General features: G+C 46.6%; 1 protein-coding gene across 1 annotated transcript; it reads right to left on the bottom strand.

The window, feature by feature from the left end:
* Positions 1 to 21658: 21658 nt before the first annotated feature.
* Positions 21659 to 22624, bottom strand: LOC102941837 (putative olfactory receptor 2B8). The gene has a single exon (XM_027820927.3). The coding sequence runs from the start codon at positions 22622 to 22624 to the stop codon at positions 21659 to 21661; it is 966 nt and encodes a 321-aa protein (XP_027676728.3).
* Between the last annotated feature and the right edge of the window lie 1758 nt (positions 22625 to 24382).

Here is a 24382-nt window from a genome sequence, read left to right as displayed (position 1 = left end):
CTAGACACTAAAATCATGGACTGAACAGAGATACTGGATTTATGGCTTATTACAACAATCTGTGACCCACTCAGCCCCCTCCTCCAGGTTCTGCCTCCACCACATTTCCCTCCATGATGGGAGATGAGTTAACTAGAAACTTTACCTTGAATGGTCCCTTGAAATACGTGTTAACTATTTCAGCTTCTGTTCCTGTTTGTACTTAGCTGTGACACTCAGAGTACCTTTCCCTGCTCTGTGTAAGATCAAAACCTTGTCTCCCTCACCAACAGAAGTTGCTCCAACAAAAGATATCAGGTCACCCAACTTGTCTGTCTGTATTTCTAAGACACCGGTCAATATGATACCAAGCACTATACATAGCTAGCATTCATAACATCCTCATTCAGTCTCTTCTTCCCCCAGGTTGTACATTTTCAACTTTTCCCCCATCCTCACTTTCATTTTCATTCCTGTTCTCCCACCGCTCTCCTTCCCTCATCTAACTCTGTCAGTGTCACCCAAAAGGGCTAAGAATTTTACAAATACATTGGGCTCCCTGACAGGAGCATGGGCACCTACTGAGGCTTTTATACCTCTGAATAAATAGTTACATCTATAAATGTGAGACTTGGAAGGGAAGAAGTGGGGGAAGAGAAATCTGAGTGAGAAAGAAGACAGGGAGGAAGATACAGTCGACGATAGTTGTCAGCAACGCTGCTTGGCCATTCTTTCAAAAATGGCTTGTGGCCAGAAAGACGAAGACAAGGAGTGGAGATAAGTAGAAAGGAAATGGACTCCTCAGCAGCAGAATTGATAAGTGTTAGTGAAACTCGCTGGATCGTTGTCTATTGTTTCCAAAAAGCCGGGATGAGCTGGGGAGGGGCTGTGGGAGTTACTGAAAAACAGTGAACCTGGCAACTGCTTTCTGCCCAATTTACGCTCAGTCCCACGTAATGTAGTGATGGCCCTGGGGTGATGGGAGTATGAGAGGATTGATGACACAGGAAGAGTCTAGAAGAGATTAAGGTAGGTGAGTAAGTGAGTGAGTGAGTGAGTGGGGAGGTGCAGATCTTATCCCCAAGGATGGTCCAGGGGATAAGTCCTGGGCTGGGGAGTCTGGAGAGCTGGCTTCAGTACCCAGCACTGACACAGACTCACTGGGTAATTTTGGGATAGTGACTTTATCTCTCTGAGTCTGGGGTCCCATCTCTAAAGTGAGAACAATAATCTTCCTTTTCATCCTCCATTTATCTGTCTTGCCTATTTAGATTGGAGCATGGATTGTGTGTCCCTCATTTACTGTATGTCTGTGTAGCGCCCAACACAACGGGGCCCTGATCTCCGCTGGGGCAACGGCTGCCTCTCACTGTGTGTCCGTGCAGTGCCTGGCAATATGGGAACCTCATCTCTGTGGGGGCTTCTAGGTTCAACTGTAATATAACTTGTTGGTACCCACTGAGGATCTGCTCCAGAGAGAGACTGGGAGAGAAAGAAAACTTTAGGAGGAAAGCAAAGGGGGAGGGGTGGAGGGGTGGTTAAAAAGAGAACTGCTCCTGATCCTCCAGTGAGATCCACCACTGGAGTTCCATGCACCCGCCAGACCCCCACCAAAGCTCTGTCCAACCCTTGGTGCCAGTGGATCCGAGTTCAGATTGGGGCCCCAGCGTATGTGCTATCGATGAGCCCATGCTGGTAACAACCCAGATTTTGGAGATGTGGCAGTAAACATCCATCCATCCTAATCATCATAACTTCCCTGGTCAGTCAGTCTGTCTGTCTGTCTCCATTCATTGGGCTGTTCCCTTCCCCACTCCCTCGCTCTGCCTATTTCAAATCCCCTTCTCCCCAGACTCACCTCCATTCACCTCCGGCTCTGCTTTCTTCAGATCCCTCCTGCCTGAACAGCTCTGGGCTGTTCAGAAGCTCCGATGCCAGGGCAGAGTCTTAGCTGCGATCCCTGCTCCCCTGCACTGAAACCCCCTCTGTGCTTGCAGAGCCCAGAGATGAGGCAGCCCCAGGCTGAGGGGCTGAATGTCTAAGGGGTTTGAGAGGAGAGGGGTAAGGATACCAGCTAACTCTGTCCACCTGCTGTGTGGACAGCACACCTACCTCTGGCTCTGGAAACCGAGAGGATCCAGGTGTCATCCCACCTGCTGCTGGGTCCCCGGGGGTCTTACTGGGAGGAGAATGTGCCAAATGTGGTCATTGGCCGGACACTCAGAGTCAGTGTTGCATGGTCATGGGGTCCCCAATCTGGGCAGCCAAACCTGCTCGGTGTGCAAGTGAGCGGCCTGGAGCTGAGACAGAGCCTCCTACTACGTGTGCCCTTGCCAGCTGGGAATGCCCAAAACCTGTCTCAGTGGGAAGCGGCTCCTGAGAGCCCAGCGACTGCAGTGCTGGGAACATTAGAAAAGCCAGAGGTGGGTGAGAGAGAGAGTTACTGAGTGTGTGTGGGCTGACGGAGGCTAGGCATGGATGGATGGAAATAGAGAGTGGGAGTCAGAGAGAGAGAAGGATGGACATGGAGAAGGAGAGGGAGAGAGAGAGAGAGAGGTGAATTGTTAGAAGGACAGAGAAAGACAGAGAGAAGGCTGGACAGGAAAGAAAGAGCAAGATGAACAGAAGAGGAGAGAGAGCTGGATAGATGCAGAAACATATGGTTAGAAAGACTACTGGATAGCCAGACCCCTCTACAGCCATCCGCCCCTACCCCTGCCCTGGTGTCTCTGAGCTTATGGGGATGGAATCTCTATGTGTCTGGGTGGGCTGAGATCCAAAGCACAGCTAGGAAGGGCCCCGTATCTCGACTGCAGGTATCTCCTCCCACACATCTCAGGATCTCTATCCCCAACTCCTAAGGGCCGTATGGTGAGGAGGGAGACAAACCTTTATGGTTGTCAGAGCTGGAGAGTGTGGGGAGAGTTTCCTCCCTGCGTTATCCCCAAGGGGCTGGCACTCAGCTGGTGATGTGACTGTATCTCCTAACTATGATTCCAGTTTTATTCTTATCCGTAATAATAATATGCCAAGAAATTAAAGCATAGAGCAATGGATCTGTGGCAATTGATGGCAGTCAAAAGATACTGTAACAGGGCTCCCCTGCCTCCCGAGAGCCCCCTCATGGCCAGGTTAGCTCTGTGGTGGCTAGCCTCTCTTTCTCCTCTTCAGGACTCCTTAAGAAATCCACACAGTCTGTCTCATGACTAACAGCAGCCCTGCCTGGGGCTCATTCAATAACAGAAACAGTTCAAAAGAATCCTCCAGGTCCGAAAAGAAAGCCCATCAAAACAACACAAAAATTTATATTCAGCTTTGCGGTCTTCTACCACACCCAGGCTCTTCTTCTGTCCCAGTCACCACTTCATGAAGCCACCACTCCCAGCTCTTCCGAGCTGGAGCTCAACTTCACAGCTTCCACCTCCTGTTCCCTTCCTTGCTGGCTCTTTATCGGGAACATCTGTCCCCTGTCAGGCCTTGTCAAGGCTGTTAAGGAGCCAGAGGTGAGTGGGAGTAGTTCCCCCATAAAGAGCTCAGTCCACCCTGTGGCACATCTGGATCTGGATTAAATTCTTCAATGTCATCTTTCAAAGGTATTGTGTAACTTTCTTTTGAAGCCTCCAATGTAAGTTGGTCCAATAAAAGAGATTACCTCACCTACTATGCATTGCTTGTATCCTGGGATCAACTTGACTACAAGAATACTTCAAACAAGTTATGGTAAAGTGCAGCTATGGCAGTTGGTGGCAGTTCTAGGATATGTATGCCAGAGAATAGGCAATCAGACAATCTACCCATAACAGAAATTTATTCCTCAGTGCAGACAGTTAGAGGCTGACTTATACCCTGAATCATGGGAACATATATTCTTTAAACATTTGAATCCTCGATAGTGTATGTGATGAGGTCATTTCAACATGCAATGCCCATCTCAGGAACTTCAAAGAAAAATGCTTTTAAGTCAATTTTAACCTTAACTCTGACCCTTAAAATAATTTACAAATTTTGTATCTGTTAGAAAATTTTTGATTAACTCTTATTAACTGTCATGCATCTTATTAGTAATTTTTGTAGCAGTCATAGAAACATTGCATGTCATTAAGTGAACTTCTAATTTACCATGGAGCTCTAGACCAACCTCGGTGAGGAAGCGACGTCTAGAATAAATGCCTAATCTTTCCCTGGGTAATGTCATGGAGTAAGAGTAACACAGGTTAAATTTGGGTCATGTTAAAAAGTATTTCTATTTATCTGTGTTACCTTTGTTGCCTTTTATTTTATTGGACTTGTCAATTCATTATCAAACATTAACAACTAACCATGAATAATTGCTATGGTGACACCTAGAGGCATTCATTTAACACTGCATTTCCTGGATTTCAGAGGTTTCATCAAACATCCCTACCAATCTATAGACCAAGAATCCAAACCCAATAAGTTTGTAACCATTCAATTTTGCATCTGGTTCTTGGTGCCAGACACTAGATGAGCCCAGGGAAAGTCCACTGGTGTCCATTTCGTGTGGTTTCTGCAACTGGTTTGTTCCCCAGGTCTGCTCAGTAAAACATTATAAGCATTGGCAATTCTTAAGTGGTAATTTTTTGCAGGAGGATGTATGTCAGGAGGCCCATGACCAAACCCCAAATTTGCACTTCTAACTGCACTCTGCACCTGTTGTGGCATGGAAAATTACAGGGTAATCTATCTATTTGGGTCCATTTTAGATCACTTTGAAAAACTGGCTGATAAACTGAAATCTATCAACCTATCTGTCTACAATCTATGGCTGAAAGGAGTTAAATATATGGAAAGATTGAAAGAATTTAATGTGTGTAGGTTGTCTAAGTGATTATCTCAATTGTTATTACTATTAATAAATAAATAATATAATATATTATGCATTAAGAAAGATGTGGACAAACTGGAGAGAGTCCAGAGGACAGCAACAAAAACAATCAAAGGTTTTGAAAACATGACCTATGAGGAAAGGCTGAAAGAACTGGGCATGTTTAGTCTAAAGGACAAAAGGCTGAAGGGGGACCTGGAAAAAGTGTTCAAATATGTGAAAAGTTGTTATAAAGAGGATGGTGAGCAATGGTTCTACATGTCCACCAGGGTGGGACATGAAGTAATGGGCTTAGCCTGTATGAACGGAGATTCAGGTTAGCTATTAAGAAAACCTTCTAAGGCAAAGTCTAAACTTAAAACGCCCATTGGCTCAGCTGCTCTAAGCCTATTGGAGAGAGCTTTGAAAACCAATAACTCACTTGTCAATACTATCATGACGAAATGTGTGTAGCACAATTCTACTTAAAGTAATAAACATAAGCTGAAATTAGGTCTGAAATGCATTTACCAAACAAGTCTGGGTAAAGCAGTTTCTTGAACACAAAGGAGTCTAGCCAGGTGTCATCAGAGTTGATGGGCAACCACCTTTCAAGTGGCCAGTCTTAGGCCAGGAAGTGGGGAAGGAACAACCCTATCTGCATTTAAACAAACAACAGCCTGGCACATCTTTCACCATGAGACTCCTTGTCTCTGTCCTCACAGCAGGAATGTACTTTATCTAGGCATAACCCTCAATAAAATTCATTTCAAAGGGGGACTGGACAACAAAAGTGAGGGGCAGAAACACCCCAAGGTATCTCTCCCTATTCATCTCTCTCTCTCTTTCCCCTAAGAAGACAAAAGAAACAGCTTTTGGACTTTGGGAGCAGATTTTGGCCTGAGAATTGGCTCAGCAATATTACTCGGAGCATGTGGTAAGGGATTTCACCTTGAGCCAAGTCTGCTTTGCTAAGGTTTAGTACTAGGAAGTGATTTATCTTTATTTCTCTTGTAACCAATCTGACTTTAATACCTTACACTTGTACTCACTTAAAATCTCTCTCTTTGTAGTGAAATAAAGGTGTTTTATTTCATAATCCAAACTGATCCATTACTGCATTTAAACTGAATTGTATGAGTAACTCCATTTGAAGTAGCAAACTGTTGGATATTGCTCCCCTCACAGGACAGCAGACCTAAAATATCTGAACTGTCCATGAGAGGGCTGGGCAGTGCAGAACACACATCTTGGAGGTGGGGGGGAATTCTGTACTAGGAATGTATTGGGGTCACCCCACAAGTAGTAACCAAGGCTGGTAGAAGCCAGAATGTGGCTGGTGTTTGCGGACAAGCTGCTGGGGTAAGAGTTGCTGGACCAGGCTGTGGCTACGCATAGACACTCAGGGTGTGACCCACATGCTGGAAGGCTCCTTGTGAGTGACCCATATTGGACTCTACAACAGGAAAACATTTGGAGGCAGGCAAGGTTGCAGTGCAGGGATGACACAACTCCTCGCTACTCTGGATTGCACCCCGGAATGCCATACCATCCTGGGAGTTTGCTAAGAACAGGTGGGACAAATACTGGTCAGGTATGGTCTAGGTAACCTTATTCCTGTCTCAATATGGGGGTATGGACCATATGACCTCTGGAGGTAACCTCAAGTCCTGCATGTCTATGATTCTACTGCCACTGTTGACATGAATCTATTATTTGCATGTACTTCTCTGTGTGACTGACAGGGACCATAGTCTAAACACGCAGGAAGGGAATTAAATAATCCCTGTACCACTAATAATATTTTAGACCTTGATCCTACCAGCAGTTAGAGCTGGGGTTTCCAAAGGAGCTTTAAGGAATGATGCACCCAAATCCAACTGATTTTCAGGGGGATTATGGGTTCAGATAGGGCTAAATATGCAGATAGGCACCAAGTAGGATTTTCTTACTCCCATTGATTCCAATAGAAGTTAGACCCCTAGCATTCATCTGCATCTGTAGCCACCTAAATCCCTTTATAAATTTGGCCTATGCTGCCTACATGCCTTCATCTCCTTTATCCAAACCACATCCAATTGATGTCAGCAGGACTGCCTGTGGGCTTAGGTTAAGCACATGCATAAATCTTTACACGCTCAGGGCCTCTCAAGGGACAACAGGTTTACACAGCACTTTACAAACACAGGATCCAGTCCTGAAGACGCGTACCCAGGTGATTAACTACTCACCTGTGGAAAGTTATCCCTACATAAGTTTGTGGGTTAGGGGCCCTGGATAAGACAGATTCCAACCCTAACCAAACCTACCAATCTATGATAGCTGTCTGGTCCCCAGCACCGCAGTATCTGAGCACCTAACAATCTCTAATGGCCTGCTTCCCAGCTCCTGAACCCTCCCCAGTAATAAGCACAGTGATCATGAACGAGTGGTGGAAAAGAACCCGGACTCATGTCCATTCATCTCCGGCTGTGCTCTCTTCAGATCCCTCCTGCCTGTGTTGGATCATATTAAAGAAGTTCTGTATTAAAATCACAAATGAGTTTGACTCCCCATAGTTTAAATTCCAGGGTATTACTAATTAAGAGGTCTCTTGGTTTTTGGTCTCTTGGTTTTACTGTTTCTCTCCCTCTCCATGTGAAACTTTCAAGCTGCTAATTGTGTTAGTACATCCTAAGACAGAGTCTGTACTCAAAGTAATACTTTGTAACAACAACTATTCGCAGAGAGAGACTCAAAGCGATACTTTGTAACAACAGAAACAACACAGAGAGACTCCCCGCCCTTTTGTTATATATATCTCGTTTTGTTAACAATTGTGATTAAAATAGAGATAGAGGATGTATGTGGATGGATGCTTGGTATGGATAATAAATGAATGATCAGGGAGGTGCCAGTCTAGGAGTTCAGTGTCGATCGGCCAAAGAATGCGGAGAGTGGAGACAACCAGAGGACCCCCGGAGGGCAGACTGGAATCCACCCAACAACCTCAAGAATGGGAGAACCGAAGAACAAGATAACATCTGGCACCATGGAGCCACCAGGAATGTACCATCTGCTGATTGATTCAGCAACAGCATGATGAAGCAATTCCCATAGACTGGCATAGGAATAAATTCCTATTAAAATGGATTCTAGAAACTGAGAACTTTGGGGTCTGATTCTGCAAACCAACTTCCAGGAGCATCAGATGAGCATCTGACAAGGCCCTGCTCCCTCCTCATGTCCAGGCCACCTGGCCAGTGTCTTGGCACGAGCAACTCTAAGGCTGGTAACTATGATAATAACCTTGCAGAACCTGTGTGTGTGTGTATGACTGAATGTGTGAATAAATATGAAATTGAATGGAATGTTATAGCTGTAACTAACTGCCTACTATGATTCTTTCTGTATTCACAATAAATGTGGCATTTTGCCTTATTGCCTTTAATAAGATCCTGCTGGTTTTTACTTTATTGTTATAACTCCTGAACAGCTCCAGGCGGTTCAGATGTTCCAATGCCAGGGCAGAGTCTGGAGTCCCTGCTCCCCTGAGCCCCCGAGGGCCTGGGACAAAGCAGCCCTGAGCTGTGGATCTGAATAGCTGAAGTTGCATAACTTAGATCGATCCCCACCCCGCTAGTGTAGACCAGGGTCTCTGGGTCTACACTAAGAGTCTCCGTGGTCAGGGGTGTCTGGGCTCAGGGAGACCAGCTAACTTTGCCCCCTGCTGTTTGGCGGCACCATCTGCATCTGGCTCTGGAAACCCTGAGGCTGTAGGTGTTGCCCCACACTCTTCTGGGGCTCTGGAATGTGTCTCAAAAGGAGGGGAATGTAGAAAACTGGATGTTCAGAGCCATGTCACATGGTCACAGAATACCCCTCATCCCAGGGACCTAGCCCTCTCAGTGTGTGAGTGAAGTACCTGGAGACAGGTTGCCCCATGCTGGGAGGGATACCCTGCGCCTCTCAACTGGCAGGGTCTCCTAGAAGCCCAGAGTCCACAGTAATGGAATGAATAAAATCCAGAGATGGGGAGGAGACAGAGAGAGATGGTTATAGGGAGAGGGATGGAGAGAGAGTGGATGGATGAGAAAGAGAGGAAGAGAGAGGTGAATTGTTAGGACAGAAAGAAAGGCAGAGAGAAGGATGGATAAAAACAGCAATAAAGAGAGGATAGATCAGAGAGATGGATGGGTAGCAGGATGGAAGGGGGGAGAGATAGATGAATAGAAGGATACAGAGGGAGAGAAAGAGAGATGGATAAACAGATGGATAGCAAGTGGGAGTAACTGGACAATAATCTGGGGCAGGGTGCGTGGGGTACTGAACTAGCTGGCCAGTGATCTGAGGCGGGGTGTACGGGGTACTGGAGTAACTGACCAGTGATCTGAGGCAGAGGTGTTTGGGCACTGGAGTAACTGGCCAATGATCTGAGGCAGGGGTGTATGGGATGGTCAAGGTTCCTTCCCCACTCTGAACTCTAGGGTACAGATGTGGGGACCTGCATGAAAGACTCCCTAAGCTTATTCTTACCAGCTTAGGTTAAAAACATCCCCAAGGTATAAACTTTGCCTTGTCCTTGAACCGTATGCTGCCACCATCAAGCGTGTTAAACAAAGAACAGGGAAAGAGCCCACTTGGAGACGTCTTCTCCCAGAATATCCCCCCAAACCCTTCACCCCCTCTCCTGTGGAAGGCTTGATAAAAATCCTCACCAATTTGTACAGGTGAACATAGACCCAAACCCTTGGATCTTAAGAAGAATGAAAAATCAATCAGGTTCTTAAAAGAAGAATTTTAATTAAAGAAAAGGTAAAAGAATCACCTCTGTAAAATCAGGATGGTAAATATCTTACAGGGTAATCAGATTCAAAACATAGAGAATCCCTCCGGGCAAAACCTTAAGTTACAAAAAGACACAAAAACAGGAATATACATTCCATTCAGCACAGCTTATTATACCAGCCATTAAACAAAAGGAAATCTAATGCATTTCTAGCTAGATTACTTACTAACTTAACAGGAGTTGTAAGGCTGCCTTCCTGATCTGTTCCCTGGCAAAAGCATCATACAGACACACAAACCCTTTGTTCCCCCACTCCAGATTTGAAAGTATCTTGTCCCCTCATTGGTCATTTTGGGTCAGGTGCCAGCAAGGTTATCTTAGCTTCTTAACCCTTTACAGGTGAAAGGGTTTTGCCTCTGGCCAGGAGGGATTTTATAGCACTGTATACAGAAAGGTGGTTACCCTTCCCTTTATATTTATAACCCGCCCCCCAAATCACAGATAGGGTGAAACACTGGCTGTGATTTCTTCCTAGAGCTCAAGGAGAAAACAGAGTTAATAAGACACATGCACCTCTAAATATACTACTAACTGTATAAAGACTAATAATATTTTCCACATCCCAAGGATGATTTTAACCATTTGATTCTGGGAAACTGTCATGGGAGAGTGCATTAGCCACTTTGTTAGAAGCTCCTGAGATGTGTTGTATGTTGAAATCAAAATCTTGGAGAGCTAATCTCCACCGAATAAGTTTTTTGTGATTTCCCTTGGTGGTATGAAGCCACTGTAGCACAGCATGGTCAGTTTGCAGGTGGAAACGCCGTCCCCAAATGTATGGGTGTAGCTTTTCCAGAACGTAGAAAATGGCGTAACAATCCTTTTCACTGATTGACCAGTGGCTTTTCCTCTCAGACAGCTTCTTGCTGAGAAACACGACAGGATGGAACTCTTGATTCGGTCCTTCCTGCATTAAAACTGCTCCCACACCATGGTCGGAAGCATCTGTGGTAACGAGGAACAGTTTGTCAAAGTCTGGGGCCCTTAGCACAGGGTCAGACATGAGTGTCACTTTCAGCTGGTTAAAGGCCTTCTGAATCTTCTCAGTCCACTGAACTGCATTTGGCTGTTTCTTTTTGGTTAGGTCTGTCAGTGGGGCAGCAATTTGGCTGTATTGCGGTACAAATTGCCTGTAATATCCAGCCAAGCCTAAGAAGGATTGGACCTGTTTCTTTGACTTTGGGACAGGCCATTTTTGCATAGCATCCACTTTGGCCTGTAGGGGGTTGATAGTTCCTTGACCCACCTGATGTCCAAGGTAAGTCACTCTGTTTAGGCCTATTTGACACTTCTTAGCCTTAACAGTTAGTCCTGCCTCCCCTTATGTGCTCAAAAATTTTTTGTAGATGTTCCAGGTGTTCTGCCCAGGAATCCGAAAATATGGCCACATCGTCAAGGTAGGCGACTGCATATTCTCCCAATCCCGCTAGGAGACCATCTACAAGTTTTTGGAAGGGGGTGGGTGCATTCCACAGCCCGAAAGTGAGCACATGAAATTCATACAGCCTGACATGTGTGATGAAGGCTGACCTTCCTCCTCATCTAGTGGTACCTGCCAGTACCCCTTGGTTAAGTCCAAGATAGAGAAGAACTGGGCCTGTCCCAGTTTCTCCAATAGTTCATCTGTGTATGGCATTGGATAGTTGTCTGGGCGAGTTACAGCATTTAGCTTATGGTAGTCCACGTAAAAATGTATCTCCCCATCTGGTTTGGGAACTAGAACCACTGGAGATGCCCAGGCACTGCCGGAGGGGTAGATTACACCCATCTGTGGCATATCCTGGATCTCCCGTTCTATAGCAGTTTTAGCTTGAGGAGGCACCCGATAAGGTTGGGCTCTAATTGGGTGAGCATTACCTGTGTCAATGGAGTGGTATGCCCGTTCAGTCAGTCCTGGGGTGGCTGAGAACGTTGGCGCATAGCTAGTGCACAGCTCCTGGATCTGCTGTCGCTGCATACGCCCAAGGGTCATGGAGATGTTTACCTCTTCTACGCCACCATCACTTTTCCCTTCATAGCAGACACCTTCAGGCCACTAGGCGTCATCTCCTCCCTGGGCTGTAAACTGACAAACCTTTAATTCTCTGGAATATAAGGGCTTTAGAGAATTAATACACCTTAGGCTTTCGGTTGGAGGTGGGGAATGCTATGAGATAATTAACAGCTCCTAGGTGCTCTTGGACCGTGAATGGTCCTTCCCACGATGCTTCCATTTTATGGGCCTGGAGCTTTGAAGGAACGCTCTCTGGCATGTTTATCATACCAGGCTTTTTGCTCTTTTCGAGCATCCTGAAGGTTTCTTTAGCAAGGGCTAAAGAGGTTCGGAGGGTAGTTTGTAGTTTGGTTACAAAGTCCAGAATGTTAGTTCCTGGAGAAGGTGTAAATCCCTCCCATTGCTGCTTCACCAACTGTAATGGCCCCTTAATCTCACGGCCATATACAAGTTCAAATGGTGAAAACCCTAAACTGGGGTGTGGTACAGCTCTGTAGGCAAAAAGCAACTGCTGCAACACTAGGTCCCAATCATTGGAGTGCTCATTTACGAATTTACGTATCATGGCCCCCAAAGTTCCATTCAACTTCTCCACCAGGCCATTTGTTTGATGGTGGCAAGGGGTGGCAACCAAGTGATTCACCCCATGAGCTTCCCAAAGGCTTTCCATAGTTCTTGCCAGGAAATTAGTTCCTGCATCTGTGAGGATGTCGGAGGGCCAACCTACCCTGGCAAAAATGTCTGTTAGTGCCTGGCACACACTTTTAGCCCTGGTGTTGCTTAGAGCTACTGCTTCCAGCCATCAGGTGACAAAATCCATGAAAGTCAGTATGTACTGCTTTCCTCTGGGTGTCTTTTTTGAAAAAGGACCCAGAATATCCACAGCTACTTGCTGAAATGGAACCTCAATGGTGGGGAGTGTCTGAAGAGGGGCTTTGACCTGGTTTTGGGGTTTTCCCACTCTTTGGCATACCTCACAAGACCGGACATAGGTAGAAACATCCTTGCCCATTCCCTCCCAGTGGAATGACTTTTCCTAATTGTCTTTGGTTCTGTTCACCCCAGCATGGCCACTAGGATGATCATGGGCTAAGCTTAAGAGCTTTACCCGGTACTTAATTGGAACTACCAACTGTCTCTGAGGATGCCGGTCTTCCTGGTGTGCACCAGAAAGAGTTTTCTTGTATAAAAGTCCTCTTTCTACAACAAACCTGCATTGATTAGAAGAGCTGTGAGGCAGTGGGTTGCTCCGTGCTGCTGTCCAAGCTCTCTGGAGGCTTTCATCTGCTTCCTGTTCTGTCTTGATCTGTTCCCTTGATGCTGAAAACATCAGTTCCTCATTGGATTGTGGACCTGGGCTTGGTCCCTCTGGAAGCGATGCAGGTGATGGGGCTGTTTTCGTTAACTGTGAACCGCTCTCCGCTGGTGCACTATGTTGGGGTTCAGGCTCTGGCTGAGCCTTTTGTGTAGGGTTATCTGCTGCTCCGGGTGCAGGTTCGATGGGGCCCTCTGGTGTTGAGGTTGCAAGTACTGGATTCAGTGCTGGCAATGGGTCTGGTGCTGATTGTTCTGTTGGTTCCAGTTCTGAGACTGGCTCTGTCTGGGTCTCTGGGACTGGATCCACTACTGCTGTTGCAGACATTGGCATGGGGTCCAGTTCCATCACCTCTGACCGGGTCCTGGTAGACGTTTCCGGAAGAGAGCTAGGTGTGACAGCTTGCTTAGCCTGGCTGCGGGTGACCATTCCCACCCTCTTGGCTTGCTTCACACGATTGGCCAAGTCTTCCCCCAACAGCATGGGGATGGGATAATTATCATAGATTGCAAAAGTCCACATTCCTGACAAGCCCTTGTACTGGACCGGCAACTTGGCTGTAGGCAAGTCAAAAGAATTTGACTTGAAGGGTTGAATCATCACTTGGACCTCTGGGTCGATTAAATTGAGGTCCACTTAGAAAGCATGGATAGCCAACACTTGTGCTCCGGTGTCCCTCCACATGAAGACCTTCTTCCCGCCCATACTCACAGTTTCCCTCTGCTCTGAGGGTATCTGGGAGGTATCTGGGCCTGAGGACCTCTGGTGTGATTCTGGTGTTATGAACTGTAATCTGTTGTTGTTCTTGGGACAGTTGGCCTTTACATGCCCCGTCTCGTCACATTTAAAACATCATCCAGCTGACGGGTCACTGGGGCGAGGTGAGTTTCTGGAGAACGGTGCGGTGGGATGATAAGGTGACTGGAGTGTTCCTTGGGGTGTAGTTGGGGCCTAGGGCTGCCCCCGGTAGTAGGGTGTGGTCAGAGGGTGTCCCTTCTGGTATCCGCTCCAACTATGACCAGGGTTGTTTCTCTCTCCTCCCTCCATCCGTTTTGTTCCAGTTTGGCCCACCTCTCTGGCAGTCTGGGACTGCTCGTATTGATCAGCATAAGAAGCAATACTTTCTGCTGAGTCCATTTTCTTATCCCATAAACACTGTTTTATATCCTCCTTGGACATATTCAGGAATTGCTCCTGAGTCATCAAATCATTTTGGGTCAGGTGCCAGCAAGGTTATCTTAGCTTCTTAACCCTTTACAGGTGAAAGGGTTTTGCCTCTGGCCAGGAGGGATTTTATAGCACTGTATATAGAAAGGTGGTTACCCTTCCCTTCATATTTATGACAGGGGTACTGGAGTAACTGACCAGTGATCTGGGGCAGAGGTGTATGGGGTTCTGGAGTCACTGTTCAGTGATCTGCGGCAGGGGGGTATGGGGTACTGAACTAGCTGGCCACTGATCTGTGGCAGGGGGTATGGGGTTCTGGAGTAACTGGCCAGTTATTTGTCTGGCACAGGCATTGGGCAGGACACTTCCCTGATGGTTCATTTCTGTGATCTCGGTCAAGCCTCTCTCCTTTTTGTCCCAGCCCTTAGCTGGTGAGCCCTGGACTCTCCAGTGTGTCACCCCAACGAGTTCCATGGCAGGTCTGTGCAGAGAGTCCCAACCCCTGCCTGCAACAGAGAAAGCTCTGGGAGCTGCCTGGTTCCGCGCGCCTCCTCAGGGGTTAGGGCCCGCTGGGAGCAGGGTGCTGTTGCCCCAGGTCTCTTCATTAGGCGTCGGGACGCAGCGCGCCAGGCACTGTTAGCACATTGGCTTCCACTCATGTCTGGGGAAATCTGTTTCTTATTAAAGATGCTTGCTATTTGTGACATAATCTTGATGATCTTACAGCAGGGCCAGACAGGCCACTGACATTTTTTTCTGTGCCAGACTGAGAAGTGAATCGAAGTGTGTCAAGAGGAACCCAACCTCAGGGTGCGTTCCACATGCTGCGGAGGAGCGCGGCACAAAGATATCTAACAGGAACATACTAGTCCCCAAGCTGGATCCCACCTGGGGACATCTAGCCCACAGCTCCAACGGTGGCCCAGCATCAAAGGAAGTGTCAACACACACCGAGTGGACAGCTGGGAAATTTCTTACTAACCCCTGTCAGCCCGTGATTCACTTACACCGTAGGGAATGATACCTCTACAAAAAACAAGACCATGCTGTTCAGTGCCACTGATCTTTCCCTCCCGCACCTCCAGTGTAAAACCATCAGTCATGGGTGCTGAATTTCCTCATGCTCAGATGTTTTCAAAACCATGAGCTTAGCTGTGATCTAGGAATGGGATATGGGGCCTTTTTTCCTCCAGGGGGCTCTGGCTCTAATCCAGCCTCAGGTCAAGGGGACCCGATGAGACATGTCTATATCCTAGTATACTGTTCCATTTAGGTGTCTGTGCTGCACAAATAACTGGCCACTTTCCAGACTTAAAAATAAATTAAGTGACTACCTGTCTGTCTAGATCAGTGGTTCCCAAACTTTAACAACCCGCAAACCCCTTTCAAGAAAATATCAAATCTCACGAATCCTCCCCTAAAACTGAATATTTCCAGGGATTTTCTCCCTTACCTGAGCATAAATTATAGAAGCAGTGATCTTCTATAATTATAGAAGCAGTGGGGGAGGTCTAGGTTGGATATTAGTGTTAGGGGCTTATTCCTTCACCCACTCACTTCCCTGGTCCTTCTCGCATGAACAGAGAGCAACAATACCTAAAGTCCAAAGGTGCAAACAATTCGATGTTTATTGGGGTGAACTTCCAGCAAGCAATGATTCCAATTTCCTTCCTTAGTGTCCCCCTTCCCAGCTCTGACACCACAGAGCCTGGTGTGTGTCCCTGTTCCCATTCCCTATTCCCATTCTCCCCCCGCCCTTAGCAAAACATTATTTCAATTCCCCCACCCCCATTTCCTGTTCCCATTCCCCCCACAAACACACTTCCTGATTGACTGCAGACTATATAGTAAAACTTGAGTTCTGCTTAGCTATACCTTAACCAATCATTTTACTGAAATTTAACTAACCAATCCCACCACCTTAATTGGTTTACACCCAACAAAATTAATTATACAGCAGACAGAAACAATCACAGAACCAGACAGAGGTTATACAGACAAACAATAGGGAAGTGGAGACTACGATGATAGAACAACAAAGAAATGAGGATTTCACACCCCTGCTATTGATAAGTGAGTTCTTGCCAGACAGGATGCTGTCAAACTAAGTTTCCTTTTACATCTTCTAGGCACTTCCCTTTCTCTGGAGGTGATAGGCATTATCAGGACAGCATTGTATTCCTAACAGTCCAATAGCACCTTCTTTCAATGTGACGAGTTTGGAATGTGAGGAGGTGACCATTCACTTCCCAGCTTATGGCTGCCTCTGCTGCTTTGCCAGAGGCCTTAGCCTAAGCACAGGGCCTCAGACTGTCACAGTGAGAAAAGGCCTTATCTAGTCAGACAGTGATTTTGATGCTCTCTTTTATACCTCTATAACTAGCCAAGTGATAAGAATACACCTAAATTCTTAAAGTATAGGCCTTTGCAGACAGGCCTGAATATCTATATCCTAACAATTAGGAAACACTGTTTCACTAGGATGGGGGTGAAACACTGGAATAGGTTACCTAGGGAGGTGGTGAAATCTCCAGTCTTAGAAGTTTTTAAGGCCTGGCTTGACAAAGCCCTGGCTGGGATGATTTAGTTGGTGTTGGTCCTGCTTTGAGCAGGGCATTGGACTAGATGACCTCCTGAGGTCTCTTCCAACCATAATATTCTATGATTCTATGAACCCACAAGGGTTCACGAACCTCAGTTTGGGAACCACTGGTTTAGATCCTAATGCTATCTATCTATCTATCTATCTATGTATTAATGCACCAACTTCTCGATGTAGCTAGACAGCTTGTGTCTCTCACCAACAGAAGTTGGTCCAATAAAAGATATTACCTCACCCACTTCCTCCCTCTGAAATCTCGGCATGGAGGCGCTGACTCCGTGGGTGCTCCAGGTTGGAACACCCATGAAAAAAATTTTGGGAGCTCAATGTGGCATTACTGCCCATATTCTTCATAGTAATATTATTATGACATGAGTATGGCATAACCATGATGTATTTTGTGCAGGATAAGGCATGTGAGATATCTTTGGAAAGGTTATGATTTACTGAATATGATTATCCTACTTGTAAGCATATATCGTTTTGGTATCTGAAGTTAGGAAGATTGTCTATGCATCTATTACAAGTGTATTTACACCTGCGGAAAACCCACTAGACAGAATGCCATAAGTCTAGATGGCTGGCTGGGGGAAGGGTCATTAGGGAGAATAATAGGTCTTAAAAGATGCTAATCTCCCACTGGTAAGCCTTTCTGGGGATTCTGGAAACAGCAAGGATGTGGTGGCCCTACAGGGACATGTGACCAAGTAACCTGGCGCTGGACCCATGATAATACTCGTATTTTTCCACTGACTGGGTGTGGGAATCAAACTGGGAGACAAAGGGTTCCTGCCATATGTTAAAGCTATTTAAGGCAGGTGAGTGACATCATCATAGTTCGTTCTTCACTGATTCACCGCCCAAGAAAGGTGACTGCTGGAAAACCTGGAGAAACAAAAAGACTGAACTAGGGGAGTAAAGCTGAACCCAGGCTAGAGGGTTGTCTAGCCTGTGAAAGGAATAACTGGGGTTTTAAGCTGCAAGCAAGTGTAGCTTGCCTTCAGGAATCTCTGCAATCTGCCTAAACAACATGTAGGGTGTGAATTTGCTATACATATTGTGACAAAGCTCTGTCCTTGTCTCCTTGGGTCCCGCATTTCCTGGCAGATTTCGCTAGCCTCAGAGGCTCACTGTGACCCTCCACGTAACCCTCCTCTCTCTAGAGACAAGGGTCACAGTCTACTGAGCCATTTTCATCATAAACCAGTGAGGGAGATGAGGAGAAGCTATCCTCCCTTGCACAGTCTCGGTTGTCTCCCAGTCTCAGTGATTTATCGGGGGGAGGTTTTTCTTTGAGGTGGGAGAGGGCAAGGGCAGTTGTGAAGGGTGGAAGCGGGCAGAGGGTAGAAAAGTCCATATGGGCAGGGAAGAGCTACAGAACGCAAGAGAGGTACAGATGGTTCCATGCCCAACTACTGCACCAGCTCAGGTCCCCTGGGTGGTCGGGCTCTTCCCCAGCACTTTCCGCAGAGCCCTGTGCACCTCCTTGTTCCGCAGCATGTTGATCAGGGGGTTGAGTATGCGGGTAACCGGGGTGTAGAACAGAGAGACCGTTTTCCCCTGGTCCTGGGATGGGGTCTGCAGGTACACGTACATGGAATGGAAAGAGTGTTATCACCATATGATGAGGCTATATCTCCTATTTTTCCCCAAATACAGAACAGAAACATTTATTGAACAACTCTGTCTTTTCTGCATTACTATTGATATGCCTACCATTTCCATCTAGTAATGAACCAATACTATTGTCAAGATGCTTCCTGCCCCCCCAACATATTTTAAAAACACTTTTTCTTATTGTCTTTAAGTCTCCTTGTCTCTCTTTGCTTCCCTGATCCGTTTTCTACAATTCCTAACTTCAGATTTATATTCATTACTGTCAGCTGCCCCTTTCTTTTATTTGTTATAAAAAATAAAAAAGCCCCATATTCCATTCCCACACTCAGCACTATGCCTGCTCAAGGGCTTGATTGGAGCCGGCACTCCATGTGAGGAAAGGTCCCATAACATATTCCCCAGTCAATCTGTGCTGGAGCTGGATTAGAGCCAGCACCCCCATAGAAGGGAAAGACCCTGTATTCCATTCCCAATCCCCCACCCTAGGCCAGCCAATCCTCCCAGCTCCCCCTGTCCCCTCCCCTTTTTTTTTTAAATTGTAGTAATAGATTCATAGCCTTTAAGGACAGAAAAAACTATCAGGTCCATCCAACCTGACCTCCTGCATCCAGCCTGATAACTTGTGATTGTCATTCTGTTCTGTGTTTTTACAGTGCCTAGCACAAGGGCGCCTGGTCTCCTAAGTACTGCTTTGATGCAAATAACCAGCTGCTGGTGTGTTGAGACCACTGCTCACCTTACTGACCAATACTGTCTCATTGTTACTTTGTGCTCCCACATCTGTCTGTATCTGTCTGTTGTCTCTTGTCTTATACTTAGATTGTCAGCTCCTTGGGGCAGCAACTGTCTCTTTGTTCTGTGTTTGTTCAGCGCCTGGCACAGTGGGGACCTGGTTTATGACTGGGCCTCGGTGCTGTCAGCTTAACATAAATAATAAATAATAATACTGTGTGTGGAGCTAAGTGATTACACTCACAGAGCTCTGGGCCCTCTAGTTACCAAGCTGGCCAGTAGATGTTGTAGGAAGACTTTACTAAAGTGAGGGATATTTGGGCAGGAATTCCCTGTCTGCTCCGCTCATATAACTCACGGACTGATGCCATCTTGAGCAGGGCACTCAAATGATGTAGAACAGAGATGGGTAGGAAAGCATGTTCACATCTTGTGAAATTGTTTGAGATTTTAAACCTTTCCCCATCTGGAATCAGCACAAAAAGTTGAAATCTTGAAAATTTGCATGAACCAAAAATTTTTTTAAAAATTAGTTTGGGTCGATTGAAATGTTTTGTTTAATATTTAATTTCCTAAATGGAAAGTTGTTTCGAACCAGAAAGATGGAAATTTCCATTTACTAAATGTCAAAATGGGAGGTTTCCACAATTTTGAAACTTTTTACTTTTCTCAAAAAATATTGACCCCCCCACCCCAAAATTGTCATGTTAGATGAATCAGCATATTCTGACAAGAAAATGTTGAGTTGAAAAATTCCCAACCAGCTGTAATGGAGGGTCCATATGGACCAAGATGAAAGCCACCTACCGCCCTACTGGTAGAGAAACACTCAGCTCTATAGACTATGTCTGTTTCAAGGCATCCCGCCACTGGGGTTGCCATTTCATTAGCTGCTGTTACATGTACAAATGCAACTCGGTTTTAGTGGTGATTTCTGAGCCAGTATCAAACAAACAGCTGATCTTCACCTAGGCCATAAGTACTTCAGCAGTTAGTCTCCAAATGCTCACTCACACAAGTCCATAGATATGCTGGCACTGTCCGAGATCCAATCAGCACTGTATGCAGACTGATTTTCCACCAAGATCAGGCCTAGGAATCCTTCTGCCACAACTTGGCCTTCTACTGTAGATGGGCCACTCATTCCTGATGCCCCTTTGGTTTTGAGTACCTGGGGCTCTGGTCTCCTTCTCAGTGGACATTCTCAGCTAGTATGCCCTGGCCTTTCACAAGTGTAGTAAATGTACCTTCCCTGGATATCCTTCAGCGCGGATCTTCGGGATCCTTTGGCGTACAAGGGGAGATTTTACCTTTCATCACCTCAGTCATCACTTTCAGCATCCCCCCCTGTTTGCTGGCCAGTTTCTGGACAGCTTCTTTTAAACTTTCCAGTGTTAACTGTGTTTGGGGAAAAGCCTTTTCCCCAGTAGCTGCATTACCTAGGCCTCCACTTTGCATACAGAGGTTGGGCTTGGCCATCTCTTCCACAGGATCTTGCTCTAATTCAGGCCATGTAATGGCAGCTGGCAGGAGTTCATGGAAATTCTTACTGGGCTCTTATTTAAACCTCTTCTTCATCTCACAGTGGAGGGAATCATCCTGGAGCCCCAGCACTAACTACGCTTTCAGGACCATATCAATGTCTGGAACTTGTTGTGGGTCCCAGCACTTCACCTGGCTCATTCTCTCCTGGAGCTCATATGAGTAGGCCCAAATGGTCCCACCTGGATTCTGTGTCAGCTCATAGAATTCCTTAAGTCTGGTTCCAATGGGCACTTTGTCTCCATACACCTCTAAGAGAAGCTGAAATGTCTTCTCTACATCTGGCTTGTCAGCTGTTGCCATGAACTTCACTGTGGATCTGGCCTGGACTTTGAGATACTCTTCCACAAAATCCACATGATCTTCTTCAGGTCCTCTCAACACCCATACAGCTGCCTTCACTGACTTAATCCAGTCTTTGATTGTGATGTCCAATAGTTTTGTTCAGAAGGCACTGAACTCATATATCTTCCTGTCTCATGGAACATGGCCTGGATTTCAGCTAGGGCAAGGACTGATTCTCACTGTGTATGCAGTGCCAGGCACAATGGGGCCCTGATCTCAGCTGGGGCAAGGACTGATTCCCACTGTGTATGCACCACCAAGCACAATGGAGCCCTGATCTCAGCTGGGGCAGGGACTGCCTCTCGCTGTGTGTCTGTGCAGCGCTTGGTACAACCCTGAACTCAGTTGCAGACTCTTTTCTACCACAATAGAAAGCAATGAGAATATTCTCTTTGGGCAGGAGAACAGGAATTGTTCCTAGAGGTCCACCAAGGATGGTGTTTGGTTGAATTGGAAAGCAGAGGGCGGGGGTGTTCTGTGGGTGCAAGATGGGATGTGTGAGATGGGAGAGGGGTTGCATGGGGTAGGAGAGGGAAGGCAGGCTGTGGGGCAGATTAGGGCAGGTTTGTTCTGTAGAGTGGGAGAGGACAGAGGGTTTGTGTGGGTGGAGAGGGCCGGGGCTGTGGGGAGGGCAGAAGGCTCCATATGGGCAGCGAAGAGGCAACAGAAGCCATAAGAGGCACAGATGGTTCTGTGCCAATTGTCCATCCAGCTCAGGTCACCTGGGCGGTCACATTTCTCCCCAGTGCCCTGCACAGGGCCCTGTGCACCTCCTTGTTCCTCAGCGTGTAGATGAGGGGGTTGAGCATGGGGGTCACCATGGTGTACAAGAGGGAGACCATCTTGCCTCGGTCCTGGGAGTAGCTGGATGGAGGCTGTAGATACGTGAAAATGGCCGTGCCATAGAAGAGTGACACCACGGCTAGATGGGAGGAACAAGTGTTGAAGGCCTTGAGCCTGCCCTGGGCCGAGTGAATCCTCAGCACAGCGGTGCTGATGTAGCCATAGGAGACCAGGATGAGGCCCAGTGGAACCAGCAGCAAAATCACCCCGCTGGCGAGGAGCTCGGCCTCATAGGCAGAGGTATCAACACAGGCCAGCTTGAGCAGGGCCGGTACCTCGCAGAAGAAGTGCTCGATTTGGTTCCGCCCGCACCGGGGCAGCTGCAGCGTCAGGATGGTCTGCAGGATGGAGTTGCCGAAGCCACACAACCAGGAGGTGGCTGCCAGCTGCAGGCAGAGGCGGCGGCTCATGATGATTGTGTAGTGCAGAGGCTGGCAGATGGCAGTATAGCGGTCGTAGGCCATGACGGCCAGCAGGAGGCACTCGGTGCCGCCCAGAGAGAGGGAGATGTAGAGCTGGGCCACACAGCCAGCCCAGGAGATGGATTTTCGCGTGCTGCAGAAGTTCACCAGCATCTGGGGGCCAATGCTGGTGGTGTAGCAGAGGTCCAGGAAAGAGAGGTTGCTGAGGAAGAAATACATGGGCGTGTGGAGATGGGGGTCTAGCCATGAGACCACGATGATGGTGGTGTTTCCAAGCAAGATCATGGTGTAGCAGGTTAAGATGAGCACAAAGAGCAGCAGCTCCAACTGCGGCCGGTCAGACACCCCTAGCAGGATGAATTCCCCCAAGGAGCTTTGGTTTCCATCTTCCCGTTCCCCTTCGCCATGCATCATCTGTAGGAGCCAGAAAGAATAAGGGTGAAAACTATCCCGCAGCAAGGAGATTTGTGATAATAGGTGCTAGTGTTCAGTGAATGGATTAGGGAAAGGCTGGAATCTCTAATAACCTGGGGCTGACCCGGCTACAGCACTGCATACATTTATGCAAAGGTCAGGGAAATCTCTCATCTCTCTGTCTGCAGTGTTGTTGTAACCAGGTCGGTCCGAGGATATTGGAGTGATGAAGCGGATGAGGTAATATCTTTTATTGCACCTGTTACCAACAGTTTTCAGAACTCACAGCAGGGGCAACTTAACTGTTTCACTCCAGGTGGTGTCAGGAATAAATCAATGGGAACACAGAAATTCTGCCTGATGAAAGATTAATACAAGTAAGTGGGCTCTATCTAAAACTGCGGTTTATTAGATTTAATCGCACACAGACATAAGCAATAGGTTTAAAGCATCCCAGATATTTACCTAAAATCTGGAACGGTATTTAGTAATTAGCAGTGGGTTCTCATTGTCCAGTTGCTCATCCACCAGTGAGAAAAGGTGTCAAGAAAAACATCTCTCAAAATGGCTTCAGAGGACGGCTCCAGAATACACTGTATTCACGAGTCTTTTATAACTTCTACAAAACACATAGGTCATAATGGCCTTTACAAAATCATCACTTTTCCTAACTTTCAATAAACTTCTAGTATCAGAGGTGCCCAGACTCCAGGTCTTCCAGCCACCAAGGTTTTCAGTCTCGCTTATTGACTTTTCTTTCCCCTCCTCCCATTCTGGTTAGCAGAAACTCCCAGCTAGTTTCCACTTTGCCTCTAAAAGCCTGTTTTGCATTTAACCCTTAACCATGTGGTGTTCTATTTTATTAATTCACGGTGGCTCAATGCACATAATATGGTTGCAATTACCTTGATTGCATTCTGGGGTACACACATCCCTCAAATCCAGGGGAACAGACAAGCTTCCACTGGTGAGAGAGAGAAGCTTTTGAGCTCACACAGAGCTCTTCTGCAGGTCTGGGAAATGTACTCAGAGTGTCACAGCTAAATGCAGCATGAAGAAGATTTTTCAGCACAAATAGTTAAAACATATTTCAATGGACCATTCATGTTGAAGTGGCCTGTAGCATGCTTCCAGTCATAGAGGGGAAAGGAGGGTGGGGAGAATACGTTGATGAGGGTGGGGTTAGTGGGATATAGATTTTGTCTCTATTCAGTCCATAATTTTTAGTGTCCAGCAAAGTTATCAATTTAAGCTTCCAGGCTGATCTTTTGAAGGTGTTGTGCAGGTTTGCTTCGAGGATGAAGATTGATAGGTCGTATATACAGTGATTGCTTTGTGACAAGTTTTCACCCACGAGTGACAGGGTGTTTTTGTCTTCTATCATTTTCCTGTGTGAGTTCATTCAAGAGCATAGTGATTGTCTGGCTTCACCCACATAGCTGTTGTTGGGGCACTGGAGGAGATATACCACATGTTTTGATGGGTATGTTTTAGAGTAATGGATCTTGAAAACTGTGTTTTGGATGGTGTTGATCATCATAGAAATGGAAATATGGCTGCAGGTTTTGTGTCTGTTGTTCTGGCAGAGTCTGGTACCACTGTGAGTTGGTGTATCCTGTTCCGTGGCGGCTTGCCTCTGATGCTGAGCTCGGAGGGTTGTTTGAACACCAGAAGAAGGGACTAAGGAAATATTTCTTTTAGGATGTGGACCCCATCAAGTATGTGTTGTAAATTCATAACTTTGCTAGACACTAAAAT

This window comes from Chelonia mydas, chromosome 14 (assembly GCF_015237465.2).
Source record: "Chelonia mydas isolate rCheMyd1 chromosome 14, rCheMyd1.pri.v2, whole genome shotgun sequence".
Taxonomy (NCBI): domain Eukaryota; kingdom Metazoa; phylum Chordata; order Testudines; family Cheloniidae; genus Chelonia; species Chelonia mydas.
The sequence above is the reverse complement of the archived record's forward strand: the minus strand, read 5'-3'. Positions and strand labels throughout refer to the sequence as shown.